Source organism: Haliotis cracherodii, unplaced genomic scaffold (genome assembly GCF_022045235.1).
Source record: "Haliotis cracherodii isolate W230 unplaced genomic scaffold, xgHalCrac1.p SCAF_11, whole genome shotgun sequence".
Lineage (NCBI taxonomy): Eukaryota > Metazoa > Mollusca > Gastropoda > Lepetellida > Haliotidae > Haliotis > Haliotis cracherodii.
Window position 1 is genome coordinate 25399481 of NW_027266266.1, and position 15935 is coordinate 25415415.

Consider the following 15935-nt stretch of genomic DNA (forward strand, 5'->3'; position numbering starts at 1 on the left):
TACTTTTCTGAACATACGTCCAATGAAAATAACCGCATTAAATATGCTATAATTAACTATGTACACATTATATATGTCGTTTGCTACCGTCTCTCCCAGTAATCGTGTCTGCAACTGTCAATACTTACACTGTTTTCACAGTTTCAAATGCCGTCTTTACACCAGTGACGACACCCATGACGTCTTTGTATGCCTTGAAGAAAGGATCTGCCATGGTCTTCAGTCCTGACATCCTTGAAGTGACGTTTGACAGCATAACCTGTGACTCATTGTTAAACCAGGTCTTCGTCTTGTACTGAAAGTAAGTATTAGTTGTGTCATGTTCTTCAATAGCTATATTGAGCAGTCAATCGGATTTCACTTGGCGTTAGTGAGTGAGTGGGTGAGTAAAAACTTAAGGTTGAATCGGCAGTGTTTCAACTCTATAGCGACTAGAATATATACGTTTTGGAATTAGGAACCTTGTGTTAGTACATCAAGGTATATTTTAACGTTTTTGTCAAACATTTCTGAGCACAGCTATACCTTACTAAGAAAAACTTAGTGTCACGATTATTGTTTGACTGCACATTTTGATGTATGCATATCAAATCAAGTCATGGTTGACAGATTATATGCCAAGAGGAGTTAATAAATCACATGAGTAAAGCCCCCTGCCTTGGCAGCCATGCCTGCAAGGATGGTACATGTATGTAAAGTCATTGGCAAGTAAGTAATATACAAACAGGTCCCATGATGCCATCGTTGGTACCATCCGAGCTTGATGATCGGGGATGTATGATGGTGTTGACCTTGTCCATAACCATGGCCACCAAGTCCTTGATGTCACCTGTTATTTGTGTCACTCCTTCCCCGATATGCATCCAGAATGGGCTTGTTCCTTAAAGAGAAACACATAATGTAAGTGTTCAACATACATCACAGGTTCCACAGTAAATGCAATCCTGTTTAAGAATTACCAGCACCACATATATTGCATTTGCCCTTGCTCAAGCATAAGGCTTCAAGAAAACTAAAATGTTACTGTTAACACGTTACAATATTTAGTTACAATGTTGTGTCTCAAACACTATTATATGTTTGTCTAAATACCTTTAGAGAATGAGCATGCGTCAGCTATCTTATTCTTGGCATCTATTACCATTGTGACAGCAAGGCGAACCCTGAAAACATTCATTTTCAGTAAGAAGAGTGATAAGGTCATTACTAAATTGTAAGTAGGAAACAAATCTGTTTACATGTGCAAAAACCTCATCCGCTGGGGACACATTTTAATCCCCTTATGCTCATTGCTTTCCAAAATGGCGGAATGTGTTCATAAATATATTCTTGCCAATTGCTAAATGGGTACAAAATTCAATTGATACTTCATGACAGCTTGTCCAATTCTGGAAAAGGATTGTGCTGGACTCTTGAAGAAGTCCTTGAAGATTGCGATGATGTCATCTCCAGCCTCTTTCAGCATCTTGCCAACTTTGGGAAGCGTTATCACCACAGGGTCAGCAAGGCTCTGGAATAACAAATATAACGTAGAATGTTTCACGTCCGAATACTGGTTATCATCAGGGAACTGCAACTCTAACAATACGGAATCAGGTCCTATATATTTAGTAATACATGTATCTATTGTAGGTTGCTGGGAACGAATTCTTACCCAAAATACCCAGTGGCAAAGGGGAACAGATACGAGAGAAACCTGAATGTTAACTAAGAGTAGGGACGTAGACCGTATATATGTGGGAGTGACATGTACACATTTTTATATAAATATCAAGTCATTTGCAAATGATATAAATCTATTACCATTCTGAATGTGACCACCAGCTAATTAAAATATTACAATGCCTGCCAAGCTTAACCTTGAGTGAAGGGCTTACGTGGTAGAACTCCAAGGCGTCCTGTTTGATCTCCTCAGCAAAAGCCTTGACCCTCTGTGCGATCTGTTTCACCTTTTCCATGATGGGATCAGTGTGGAAATTGACCACTTTCTTCACAAGGTCCACGAAGTCTTCCACAAACTGGACAACTAGGCTGGGGAGGCTCTTCACAAAGTTGATTATCTCTGTCAGCATTCCTTTAATGTAACCTGGTTGGGTGATCTTCTTAAACATATCGATTGCGTCTTTGATGCCATCTACTATGGAGTGGAATATATTGTCCAGCTTCTGAAGAAGATCCTTGAAGTGGTTGATGTTGAAATCCTGTAAGAGAATGTAAATGTGCTTTTTTAATCCTGTTAAATGTATGCGAAAGTGTTTCCTACCACCAGTTATAACTGCAGTTGACAACAAGCTGTGTTGCGATGCATTGATTAACTGGTTAAAAAAATAAGGTTATAAATACAGATGACAGATCAGTCGCAAAGAGCAATGTGTATATAGATTTACCACACGTCTATTTACCATATAATTCAGGAATCATCCGCACATGTGTCAATGACAACATAAGGGAAAATACAAGTGCGCGATGCATTCAAATTGTAAAAGCGTCCAGGATAAAACGATGTACCAGTCTTCCTTTTTGCACATACCACGAAATGTAATTGATGCACATCATTCTACGCAACTACACACTATTAAATGCCTGAAAATACTTAAAAAAAGACAAATATTACATTAAAAAATGTTTCCATGGCGGGCATGTTAAAAATTAATTGGATGTGCACCATTTCCATTTATAGACTTTTCAGAGGGAAGAACAAGTGTTTTAGACAGATAAACAGGCCAACAACGGTATTTGTTCACATAAGGCAAAAAGGGAGTACTATCAGAGACGCATGCCATATGGCTGCTATCAAACGTTTATGGAAGAGTAGTACACTTTGCGTTTACTTTCATAATCTGCTGATCATATAATTGTTAATTGGATATATATCAACCTTTAAAACGTTGAGGTCGTATTCTATGTGGCCAGCATAACAAAACTTTGCCCTGACGATGTCCACGTGTTTGCCAATTATGCCGATGTTTGCTGTCACCCACGCTTCATCATCAACGTTGATGCTAAAGAAACTGTGTAATGGATCTAAACAAAAACAATAAATTTGCACTTTCTTAATCTTGTACACGAATCAGAAAAATGTTCTTCTCAGCTAGTATAAATGATAATACAATTGGATTATGTTAAATTGATACTCTCATTATCCATTATTCATGCATCACTTACTTTCACGGCCAAAATAATGTTCATGGTCATCCCTTCCAGCATTTTTAACACTCCGTCGTAACGTTTGTCTTTATGTTAAAAGTAAATTCCAGATAAATAGTTACCCTTGTGTATATAAATAAACAGAAAGTGACTTCAACTTATAGTGTTTCCTGACAGCTATTTGGTGGAAAGGAGGCCGTTGCAACATAAATATTGATGCGGGATAAAGACTAATACATACGCAGCTTCATGTCAAGCATGTTGTTTATTTTCAGGCCGAGACTCGCGCCTATGCTGCTGCTCCCAAAGGTCTTGTGCCAGTCGATTCCTGGCATCTTAATGGTGAGACGTAGACCATCACTTGTGTCGACGTGGAAGACCTCACGGCGTACACGGGACACGGCATGGTAGGTGTAGTCGTGGCTGTGAAGATGAATACCTGAAGCCTTAACTTCCATGCCGCTATCATATAGTAATATTAAGATGCAAAACCAAGTAGTTGGTGAGTCACTTCATTATGTAACAAGAAAAGTATTTGCAAATAGTTGTGAAAACAGAAACAGCTAATTTTACCGCCATTTCAAGACGATACCCCAAATAACTACATACCACGACGCATTTTCAGTGGAATACCATTACCTTCAATTTGGTGAAAAGCATGCCTCATTCAACTTAATACCATTATGGAAAGTAAATGTCTCTGGCTAACACGGTGAGAAATCTACAGGCATTTCCACTATCTCATGATATCACTTAAGTTGCAATAAGTTCATGTCATATTGATATTGACATAAAAATGGAACATCTCATGTCTCTAGCGAATAATGAGACGGTTATAGACGCATTGACACTCAATTTCAGTCAATCACATACATTATATCATCTTCTTCTATTTCTTCAATTAAGGACGCTAGATCTTACAAACATATTATACAAACACAGTGAGATCGTCCAGTATACAAAGAAGCTTCCTTTCCTGAAGCTCGCTTAAAACCTTACGACTTCCAACCCCCCACCAAAGGATGATATGAACATAGTTTTCATACTATTGTAGTGTACACTTCTTGAGATATCCCGAACATAATGCATTCCTGAATGTAGGGCTAGGTGTAACCGGCATCTTATCAACATCATGATTGAGGTGATTATGGGAGTCGTACTCGACCAGCGAACCCTGGTAAAGTAATATGGCTATTTAGTACAAACGAGGCAAATATAAACATCTGTATCAACTTTCAATTCCACAGATATGTTCTATTCAGCCATTTGAACAGAAATGAAAACAATCGTTATTTGATTGATTAACATCTACGTATATAGATATCATTTCCAAGGTGTATAAAGGGGATAAACATAACATGATATCCGTTGAGATGTCGAAGCATACATATCTTCATAGGTACAAATTACTTCAATCTACCTCAGAAGAATATTCTCCTTGTCCTTGGTCAGGCGGTGTCGTTGAGGATGTTTCAGGTACACTTCTCTGGCCTCCTTGTGGACCTTCTCATTCTCTTCGTGGGCGAGGATGTCAAACAGCAGCAGTGCACTCTAATAACAGGAAATAGTGTTTCGTAACACAGTGTATTATGGTCTTGAAGGGTCGAATTGGTAAATGTTGGTTTATCTTACAGTCATAACTCTTTTACGTGCGATATATTTCCTATCCTGCTTTGGCAAGGCAAGGGATGAAGTTCTTTACCTCGTTACATGTGTACTGGCGGAGACTATTGGCTGCTGCCCTCCGCCATGTTGGGGAACCCAGGTTAGGTTGAAGATATGACCGGATATGACGTAAAGACCTTGGCATTCCAGCATTGCCAAGACTGTGTAGAAGAACCATCTTGGACACGATGTGATGGTGCTGCTCGTAATCGAAGTCGTGGATTGATCGCTTTTTGCGGTCCAAGATAGGGGAGGAGAGAGCTGAGAACATTACAAAGTGTTAATGAAGTGTAATGTATATTTTGATACAATCAATTATTATAAGGATTTGGAACTGAATAATTATTTGTATCTGTTTTATCAATATCCAGACTATTGATGGCAAAGTATTTGGTCCTAATCACATGACAATACAGACTTGTTGTATTTGAGTATAGCACACGTCCACACAACACTCGTTAACTGAATCGGTTACTCCTCTAGTTAACAATTTGTGTTCTTGTCAACGCTGGATCAAAAGGATTAAAGTGGCCAAAGCAGAGATCATTGTGTCATGTCATTTCAATTAAAACTCACTGTGGTTGTAAAAGCCAAGTTTATTCTCTAGCTTCTCCAGGACATTCTCGGCAGCTGTGTTGTTTCCGATATCGGACAACGATCTAGCCAGAGCTCCCAGTGTCAGACAAGCTCGCTTCTGGGTCAATGTCATTTCAACCGTAGCTGAAAGTAGGTATTTATGATTGATTACACCATTTTTACATAATAACAATTCTTTAGTAGGAACGATGTACGTTAGGAAGATTTAGAAGATTGAATGGGCTTCAACAGACTATTTCATTCAAATGGCGACGTGCAAGCCCTTGTGTCTCTGTGGATGATTTGTATCAGTCCGGAGTAATGCTTCTAGCCCATCAAGATATAATACTCATTGTACTCCGAGAAGACCAGTCTTTGTTTTATGCTCTGAATTCTGAGCGCCAGACAAGGTAAGAACAAGTGCCATCTTCAAAGGCCATTAATATATTAAACAATGCAAGGTCCTCATCTACAATGTCTCACCAATATGACAATACATCTGCTGTATTTAGGATGCACAACATTGGATTGGATTACATTATTCAAGTTTCCCTTCTTCAGGAATGTGCAAAGACACTTGAACACTTACGGATATGTTTGTAGTCACCATCGAAACAGAGTTGTTTAACGGATGTTACTGTTTCCTGAAACAAAACATCTTTATCTTCACCAGCATCAATAGATGTTCTAATTCGATAAAAGATATGCGTGCTATAACATCACACAAATGTTCTTATATTTAAGTTTTGATATGTTTATATTGAATCTGGTTTAGTTTAGCGCTTTATTCATATTTTATTTCTTCTGTGATTGTCACGATAGTTATGTCTTTCGAAGTTTCGGCATAACTTGCAAACAATCGCCAGTAGCCAGAGGGTAGCTGGGCTACCGAAAGTCATCACGGTCCCTACTATGGTGACCTGACCTTGGTTTCTATAGCCCGTGTTTATGACGAATTGTTATGTATAGTGATATCATTTTAAGGTTACATACTAGTTTTACATATAACACTGTTGTAATCTAGTCTTTTTATTATTATTACTGTACTGCAAATGCGATACTATTGTAGCCAGACCGCGTTTTGTATTGTTCATAATATCAATCACTGGTTTGTATGGCAGACTTCATACAGCTTGAACATTGGGTTATACATGTAGAACCTCAAAGGATGGCAGACATCAGATACGGTAAATGTGTCCGTACCGGGATAGGTTCCTTGAGAACGACGTAATGGAAAAGGGGGCGTCTAAGTTCGTCCTCTGTGGCGTCCTGGTCGTTCAGGACATACTGCAACACCAGTTTCTGCGAGTCCTCGTCACCTCTCCGACAGAGGATGTCCAGGAACAGGTACCTCTCATCTCTACACACAGTGTCGTTGGTGTCACACTTGGCAAGGTACTGGTGGCCGAGGGCGACTCTGTCCGCCTGAGTCAGGTTGTTGAAGAGTCGCATAAGGTCTTGAACGCACACAGTCCTGTTAGTGGTGACTGGAATTGGCAAACGTGAGAAGAGTTTTACAGGACACCTTTCAGGCATTATCACTGTCGCTTAACATACTATATCCTAAAGCAAAATCTGGTTTTGCAGTATTGTCCAACTCAACCGTGCCTATTAATCAGTCAAGATGCATACATTGAGTTGATTTATCAACAGTAGATTCATCGGGCAACATGTATTTTTCTTTACACCAAGAACAGAGCGTTATTGTATCAAACATGTGTCACCGCAAAACCATTGAATAAAACTAGATACTCAAATTAAAATCCTAAAGCTGTTTTGATTGCCTCACCTGCTGAAAGTGTGCCCCATCAGTAAACAGTAAATATGATTTCCTTTGTATACCATTTGTTCTTCCTTTCCACCTTCGACCTTATTTGGTGTGCCTGAAAGTCATTGCTTTTCATAACAAACTTAGTAAGATAACGTACAGCACTAAACTTACATTTGTTGTCATATTCTCTTATGCATTCCAGCAGATCACTGAACACGGCTTTCACTTCACTCAGTGTTTGCTCCTTTGGTACTGGCTGCAAGTGAAAAGACACACTAGTATGACCATACGAGTGAACATAACGAGATTATACGTTGTTGTTCGTTGGGGCGGACTTAATGTATAATGAATTCTCAACACATGGTATGGTATCGGAAACGGTTTCTGTCTAAGTTGTTTCACGCACCATCTTGACTTGGGGTGTGTCAACCTTGAAGTCTTCCATCACTACTGCCTGTGTGGAAGTCAGTCGCCTGGGGTAATGTAAAGGTAAAGCTTCTTTAATATTTCTCTAAAATGTTGAAAATCGAAACAAATGAATTCATTTTATTAATACAATTGTAATTTCAATCCTTTTTGCATATATGTTACACAACTTACCTGCGAGCTGTGAGCTTCACAACGCTTCTCGCAGTGGACGTCAATGTAGGAAATTCTACAACAATTATGCATCCAACAAAGCATTATCGATGGATATGTGCTATCAATTATCATACGCTTTCTCTTCTTTCCCTCATCACGATAGTGCAAACATTAACACCGAACAACTCAAAAGTATGATATACCAATTTGATTATTTACAGTAGATGCACTGACCGTATCTAATCATACTCACCTCCGGTATCCGGTGAAACTATGACAACATTCTCCATATCCTCAGAGCTGCAATATTTGATGAACATATAAACCAAAGAAATAAAACCAAATTCTGAACTGAGAGTCAGGTTCCATGTACATACATTTCGTCGATATACAGATAGAGCCTTATCCATGGAGATATCAATCACTTGTCATCCTTTCCAAGTAAATATGTTTCAAATAATTGAAGTGCTTGTAACATTACAAAAAGGCACAAGACCTGTTTTTCTGTCAATTGTATCTTGGCTTTATGAATTGTAATAAGCTTGTTAATGCAATTACAATGTTTTGACAAATGAAAATGTAGAAGTTGCAGTCCCCAAATGATGGCAGCAACCATTACCATGACTATACAAACACAAATATGTTTTAGATATTAGTATAAACTACATACGTGTGAGACGGGGCAGGCTGGTTTCTGAGTCTGATGGTGTCCGTACACTTGATCTGTTTTATGAATCCTCTGCGGTCATATTCAACAGTCTGAGAAAGAAGAAACTCAATAATAAAGGACAGGTATTTCCTGAAATTTGACCTATTACTAAGATCATGCACAATGAATTAGATCAATCATGAAATAATATAGTTTCATTGGTCCAGTGATGGACAATGAAGTGCGGGTATGGGAGGGCTGATGCCGTTGGCTGGCAATTAACTGGTACCTTTTCGTGCAGTCTGTGTGTTTCGGCTGTGCTGTTATGTCGTCTGCTCATCACACTTCCGGTCGGCAATCTTTTACCGGAATAAGTGTGGAGTAACTTCCCTTTGAAAACGAAACGTAACATGCTGGAAGGATCAAACTTAAAGTAACAAAAGTAACAAGTAATTTGTATATTTCACATACGTTTCAATTTTCAAACATTCAAATCGGAGGAGGTGAGGTCACACAGAAGGCCCTCGTTCGATTCCTCGCATGGGTATAATGGTTGACATTCTTGTAATGGTGTAAAAGATTGGCGTAAACCTGTACTCTTTCACTCAGTCACTCAAACTTAAAAAAGCTATGGAACGAAGTTGTGGTACCATGCTGGTCTGTCTCCCAGTCCCTGTATTTCCATTTAGACTTCGAAGAGCGCTGGAAGTAAATAAATTACAAATACCAGGAACTAACATTCTACTGACAATAACGTTTAGACATCACTCTCAGAATTATGATTGTTCCATTCAAGTAAATAAATTACAAATACCAGGAACTAACATTCTACTGACAATAACGTTTAGACATCACTCTCAGAATTATGATTGTTCCATTCAACGTGTACTTAAAAATAAAAACATACAACACGTTAATACCGGCATGTACAAATTTATATATAGAATGCATTAGTCAGTGCTGATTAATTGTTGCTGCAGTAACTCGAAAGTACAGATTCTATTTTTTGTATATTGTATATTACATTCATAATGATACACTAGATTTAATAGCACCATTGAGAAAGAGAAGAAGGGTGCATGTTCCAAAGTCTTTTGTGTATTATTGTAAATACATTGCTTTACAACCATTGCTGTCTGACACAGTGTGGCACCGCACCTTGTTATACATTGACAGTGTTCCGGCCAGTAGTTTCTTCAGGGTCACCACCTCGTCCACCTCCTCCGGATGGTGGAAGATCTGTGTCACTGCTCCAGCCCCGCCCACGTGGAACAGGAAGCTGCAACAGAACAAGGTGTGGATGAGGTAATGTTTATGAGATAAGATTTAAAAACGTTGAAAAAACATGAGATGCACATTACCAAACAATGAGTATTCGCATAGTTTTATGCGATGGTTAAAGGTCGTTTGTGTTTATTAATAACTTACTTCCGTGTCAGGTCCCAATGTTTAGGGTTGTTGTCCACTGAAAATAACATCATCATAATATTAACAATCACCATATGCACGCCATTTAGGGGAAAGTGAAAGATACATGTAAGTTGGGAATAGACATATATGATGAATTATTATGCATCATTTGCGTTTACATCAATCATCTCATGTTACTTTGATCTTCAGCAAGGTGCAGTCAGGACTCTTTCCCTTTAAAGAGTTAAAATGATAGCAAAACAAATATTACATGTAGTAATCAAATCTACAGGTTTGTATTCAAATCGTTGAATAATTCAAGACATATTCACCATATCCTTGGTCGGAATGTTGTACAAAGCTGTCTACCATAAGGAGGTTCATGCTGCCATGGTCGGAATGGTTCACGGGGGTCACGTGGAACTGAAAGTTTTATATTTCCCAGTTAAAACAAGGTTGGTTTGCCTACCAACGGGTGTATGGTCTTTGCTGTGAATTGTTCAAATGGGTAAACGACTGGTCTGGGGCCCGAAACGACGACCACAGGTTTGAGGGATGCAACTTCCGTCGACCTAGTCCACAGGGCCATCGTACCTCACTGCACAAATTACCGAATATTAATATTCATTACATTTTCAACATATCTTATTTTCTTGCGGTGTTGACGATGTTCGAAATGGGATTGTGATTCTGGAAACCCAGTTTACCGAAACTGTCATTGAGAAATTGTTTTTCTTTATTAAAATATCGCACAACAGAGGATGGACAACAAGTGAAGGTTCATATGAGCATAGATAATCCTCCATGGGGGCTCTTCGAAATGTCTCCAGTAATCTATGCTTGTACATGGGCGAGGCTACGGAATGGTTCAGTTGGTCCAAGATAATAATCGTATTTTGACACAGAACAAAAACGGGTAAAATAAACAATGAAACTTTGTTGGTTCGGACCTAGACGATAACTCTTGAATGAAACTGAATGAAAGGGATATTACTACATGTCCGAGATTCGTTAAAATAGGTATTACTCCGGGCCACTGACCAGGAATCGCCCCTTTCAGGTAACTGGGTACCCCTGTGTCTTTTGTACGCCAAACATTTCAATATCTATACATGTTGGATGTTGCGCATGGTGATTGAAGATAGAGTAAGACAACCATTGTTTGCACAAACTCCACAAGCTTATTGGCCGGTTAACTGAATCTTATATCAGAACAATACAGTATGTCACAAATTATTCATTATGTCACGAAGTGATATTGTTAGTTCAATAGTTTACATTCAGGGAAGTTTTTTCCTGACGTTTTGACATTTTATAGACATTTCTTTATTTTCTTAGGTATATACCACCACAAGTTACCTTTATGATTGTTGACAAGTTGTGAAGGCCGAGAACTTGAGACTTGGAGAAGTAGGTGAAGTAATGCTTGTGTCCATCTTCAAACGGCGAACCTGCAGCACAGGACACCAACACAAGCAGAACAAGACACAAGTGTGAGTTGACCATTCTGTTGTCTTCAGCGTCTTACATGGTTGCTGGTCAGAGGTGAAATGTGGCGATTGAAAGAGTCAGTATTACTGCAACATAAAACGTTTCGACGAATGCTTTATACAGTGAGCCCGCTCTCAGCCTTAAAAAATCTTATCTGCGTCAGCAAACAGGTTGAAAGTTTTACTGTTGTGTTCAGGGCAGTGATAGGGCGAAATCCGCAGTTCGCAGTCTAAATCGCCGTGATTTGTATTTGACAAGGACATGCCGTCCTTCAGACAAAATCAAATCGGCTGTATGCGGTGATTGGCTTAACGTGCCAAGGCTTTGCCTCTGTTAAACGAATCACGTGAACAGATAACAGGCACTCATTGCACACACCATGGAGGCGAAACAATTTGTCACACCCAGGGTTGTTGATATATACGTATAATCAGTAACTCATACCTGGCTAGGAGACGTACAATAACGCCACAATAAATACATACGTAATCTGATTTAATGCATGCTTGTTTACATCATTATCTAAACGCTGAATAACGTGAGTAACTGAAAAGTCCCAATATATCTGTGTTGGAATCTTGACATCCACACAACTATATGCCTTTTGTACATTTTAATACAATACATACACAACTGTATTTACAGATGGCTCCACGGATAGTGAAGCAGTTCCAAGCGTCACTATCTTTGAATTCAGGACTATATCATCCAAATAACTGATGATAACAGTTCCATTTTCACAGCAGAAGCAAATGCCATTTTAACAGCTCTAAAGTATATAAACAAACTGCCTAAAAATAAGCAGTATATAATATTTTCAGACTCTATTTCGCCACTTCAGGCTATTAAAACAATCCTTATTAGCATTTTTACATTTTTACATTTTAACTTTTACTTCAATCAGTCAATACTTTATTCAGCACGAAGGCCATAAGCTCATATGCAAATACCAATTTAGACGTATTGGGAATGACAATATACACAATTTTACACATACTTTCTTACGCATGAAAAATAACAGGCATAGTGTTTTTTTTACTTGTTCTGTATCGTTTGTGGCAATTATCTTTTTAAATGTATGCATATTTACATTAATGACACATATCATTGGTAGATATTTAAATCACATTAAAGAGCATGAACTGTAGCACATACCAGTCCAATATAATAATCATTCTTTATACTTCGATTACATATAAGAACAATTCTCATGCATGTGTCATTGTTTTGCCACCAACAAATGTACATGTACCTTCATTATGATAATAGTCTCCCTCTAAATGTCCCTAAATATTTCGAAGCTTTACTTGCATGAAGATACTTTCTGGTTCTAACAAACTGATATCTTATTAATAGTAGTTATCCAGTTTTGATGAAGCATATTTATAGCACAATCCTTCAACATCCTATATAAGCATGTTTTTTATTTATCTCCAACTGTTTGTGACAACCAATCAAAACCAACACCACGGGAAAATACAGGAAATTGTTGAATCATCTAATAATCTGTTGGTTACCTGGCCATAGCGGGCCTAATGGCTGATGCTGCAGCTAATGCAGCATACAATGTTACAGAAGAAATCTAACGCAATTTATGTTTTTAACAAATTACTAGTACATCAAAATAAACGAACTGATCGTTATATCTGCTTTGGTTGTCAATCTAGATTTCAAACGATCATTTTACAGTCTTGTGGTATTGGCCTTACTAGATATACTAGTTATTCACATGAGGTCCTGCTTGACTGTGTTTATTTCTCCATCACATTACTTTTGCCTTTCCTTGCAATAAGATCATCATCTTGAGAAACAAATGGATCACACGGCTTTCTAAAGAGCAAATTGTACTCAGCCCTGCTCTCCACGTCCGTTGTTTCTACTGATTATACCGTCACTTCAGTGTCACTATGGTGGGCCGTCCATACCACTTCAGATCCAATATATTCCATTCAATAACCATGAATAGTGGATCACACCTGATACCGCCACAGAGAGCAGCACCAGTACATGTTGATCGGGAGTACTAGCATGGCACTTTGTGACGTGGGGATTTGTGCTTTTGTTGCGTTAATAAAATCCCTTTACTCATAGTTGTACCTTAAAGGTTGGTTGAGGTGTACACGTAGTTCGCCACAGGGGAAAGGTATTGCCTTTTAGAAGTTAACGTAAATGCAGATAACAACAGGAGGCCTATTGACTTAGACGTGTATCGCCAGTTAAAAGGATTTTATTCTTATTGTACAGTGTGTTGTGTATCTCGATGTTATCAAACATTTGTTAGCAGGTTTTTCCTGAGTGTCCCTATTAAAATATGTGATACACTTTTCGTGTCTGCACGATAAGAGTTTGGATAATCAATCTTAAAAACATTTATTCAACTTTACCTTCGACCTTCATATATTCAGTCATTACTGTTGTCTCTTTTGTCAGTGACTTCAGCAGTCATGATACATAGGGGTAGCCTTGCATTTTAAACCATACACAATTGGTCGTATGCAGAAAGTTTCAGGACAACTGGGTATGCTATCTAATTGTCTCTCTCAAGAAAATGAAAATCCATGAAGTTGCAATGAACTCGAATACGTTCTTTTGTTCATGTGGAATTGGAATTGTTATTCACAGTTCTTTCAAAAATACATGTTATATATCTATATATTCATTCGAATATAAAACACTTGCACCACACAATAACCAGTCCCAATTATCCAACGGAACAGATTCCATTGGCAAAATACCGGTGAAAACTATATAGACGGATCACTGAAAATCAGTGATGACACCATGTGTTCGCAAAAAGGGTAAGCATATCCAGCATCACCAAATTCCATGTATCCATATACACCAAATTGTGCGAATTGCAGTTGCTACAATTTGGTATATATACCTAAATATAACAAATAAATAATTTTGACATTCAGCCATCAACAAATACATGTAGTTGAAAATGTATATGTAAATTTTAAGATTTAGAAAGATTTAGAAAGATTTATGCACATTTGTAAAAATTCTTATAAAAATGAATAATTGTTATTAAATGATCTACTTTGATGGAAAAATAATTGGAACAATCTGAGATAAGATCACATCTGCATTTGAAATAACAAAACTACCTATGGGATTATTTGATAGACGTTATATATGAAGAAATACAGGAGTTCCCTTATTGTTAATAGTTAATTGATGTTATGGAGTTCACGGCAAAGCAAGCACAGAAGAAACAAGCGAACAGCAGTCTCCATAGGGGCAGACCAGTGAGCCTGTGAGTTGTAAGATATAAAGATTACTACTCGAGTGCCTTCTACATACCATTTATTTTACGACGAGTTGTGTCTGAACGTATCTAACGAGCGAAAGCGAGTGAAATACGCTTTGAAACAGCGAGTTGTAAGATAAATGGTATCTGACAGGCACGAGTGCAGGAGTGCAGTAATTTGTTTCTTAAACACCCTAAAATCGCACCTTTTTAAGATGCATTTTGTCTATTCTCGTGATCGCAGTGGCGCATTAATACATAATACAACGGTTATTTTTGACGTCGACCGACGTACTGCTCACTGCTAAAATATAATGTGACCCTACACAAAGAGGTTTCCAACAATATCTGTATGTATGTATGTACAGTATGTATGTATGTATGTATGTATGTATGTATGTATGTATGTATGTATGTATGTATGGATGGATGGATGGATGGATGGATGGATGGATGGACTATATGTGTTGGTATGCATGTGTGGCTGTGTTTATGTATTTGTGTATGTATGTGTGTGTACAAGTATATTTTGTTCATATATGTGTTACAAGGAATATGTATAGTCAGAGAATATGTATTATCCCTGACATTTTCAGGGAATATATATAATGTCTGATTCACTCAGGGAATATACATAATCCCTAAAATTTTCAGGTATTATACATATTCCCTGATTTAAAAGCAAGTTTTTTTTACATGTTCCCTGAAATTACTTTTGAGGCTCTTATGTGGCCAAACTTGATAAAAAACAAAACAAATTATTATGAGAAGACAAATTTGTTTGACATGATAACAAATACCTTTCACTTAACTTAACCATTAGTCTTCACTATAATCAAAACAATGCTACGTCAAACATAGGATAAACAAAGAAGAACAATTTAGTTTTTGAGTGGCACCTTCAGTTACAAAGCAGCTTAGCCTTGAAACATCTACATCTGTTGGTCTGACATTTCTTTGTACCAGCACAGTTACACCGGGTGAAACCTTGTCCTCCATAGTTGGATTCTAACTGCACAGCCTGGCGAAGTGAAATGTTCTTGTAAGTGTCAATGTCTTAAGTTGAGTACAATGCTGTAGCACAGACATCAAACTCAGTATGCCACCTTTCATAGCTATTGTGTACATGTCATTGTCACTGCATTCAATCACAACACCTATGATATTCATCAGTGATCACACAGACAGACACCACACACACAACATGGTGTCTTTGTTCTTTGCGACTACGTCAAAGGCCGACACGAGCCAGCGCGTATGTATTGTTTTAGCGGCTCTACTACCCTAGTCAGCGGTGCTATTTGGTGAGTGATTGGATTGATGTAAGGTTGGATTAAGGTGAGGATTCTCCTGTATTTTATGTATGTTTATGTTCTACTTTCAAACATGTT

At 38.0% G+C, this 15935-nt stretch overlaps 1 protein-coding gene across 1 annotated transcript in view; it reads right to left on the bottom strand.

Annotated features, from left to right (window-relative positions):
• LOC139456362 (uncharacterized) overlaps positions 1 to 11360 on the bottom strand; it is a 37400-nt gene extending 26040 nt beyond the window's left edge. The window contains exons 1-23 of the mRNA XM_071238015.1: positions 11160 to 11360; positions 10133 to 10223; positions 9819 to 9855; positions 9549 to 9669; positions 9041 to 9092; positions 8680 to 8780; positions 8412 to 8500; positions 7995 to 8041; positions 7760 to 7814; positions 7566 to 7632; positions 7331 to 7415; positions 6592 to 6875; positions 5978 to 6032; positions 5389 to 5532; positions 4850 to 5073; positions 4568 to 4698; positions 3389 to 3570; positions 2879 to 3024; positions 1878 to 2201; positions 1368 to 1510; positions 1093 to 1163; positions 726 to 880; positions 129 to 295 (exon numbers count right to left, since the gene is read on the bottom strand). Of these exons, the coding sequence (XP_071094116.1) occupies positions 129 to 295; positions 726 to 880; positions 1093 to 1163; positions 1368 to 1510; positions 1878 to 2201; positions 2879 to 3024; positions 3389 to 3570; positions 4568 to 4698; positions 4850 to 5073; positions 5389 to 5532; positions 5978 to 6032; positions 6592 to 6875; positions 7331 to 7415; positions 7566 to 7632; positions 7760 to 7814; positions 7995 to 8041; positions 8412 to 8500; positions 8680 to 8780; positions 9041 to 9092; positions 9549 to 9669; positions 9819 to 9855; positions 10133 to 10223; positions 11160 to 11306 (2918 nt within the window). The 5' untranslated portion in view covers positions 11307 to 11360. The remainder of the gene's footprint in view (positions 1 to 128; positions 296 to 725; positions 881 to 1092; positions 1164 to 1367; positions 1511 to 1877; positions 2202 to 2878; positions 3025 to 3388; positions 3571 to 4567; positions 4699 to 4849; positions 5074 to 5388; positions 5533 to 5977; positions 6033 to 6591; positions 6876 to 7330; positions 7416 to 7565; positions 7633 to 7759; positions 7815 to 7994; positions 8042 to 8411; positions 8501 to 8679; positions 8781 to 9040; positions 9093 to 9548; positions 9670 to 9818; positions 9856 to 10132; positions 10224 to 11159) is intronic.
• Positions 11361 to 15935: the final 4575 nt, after the last annotated feature.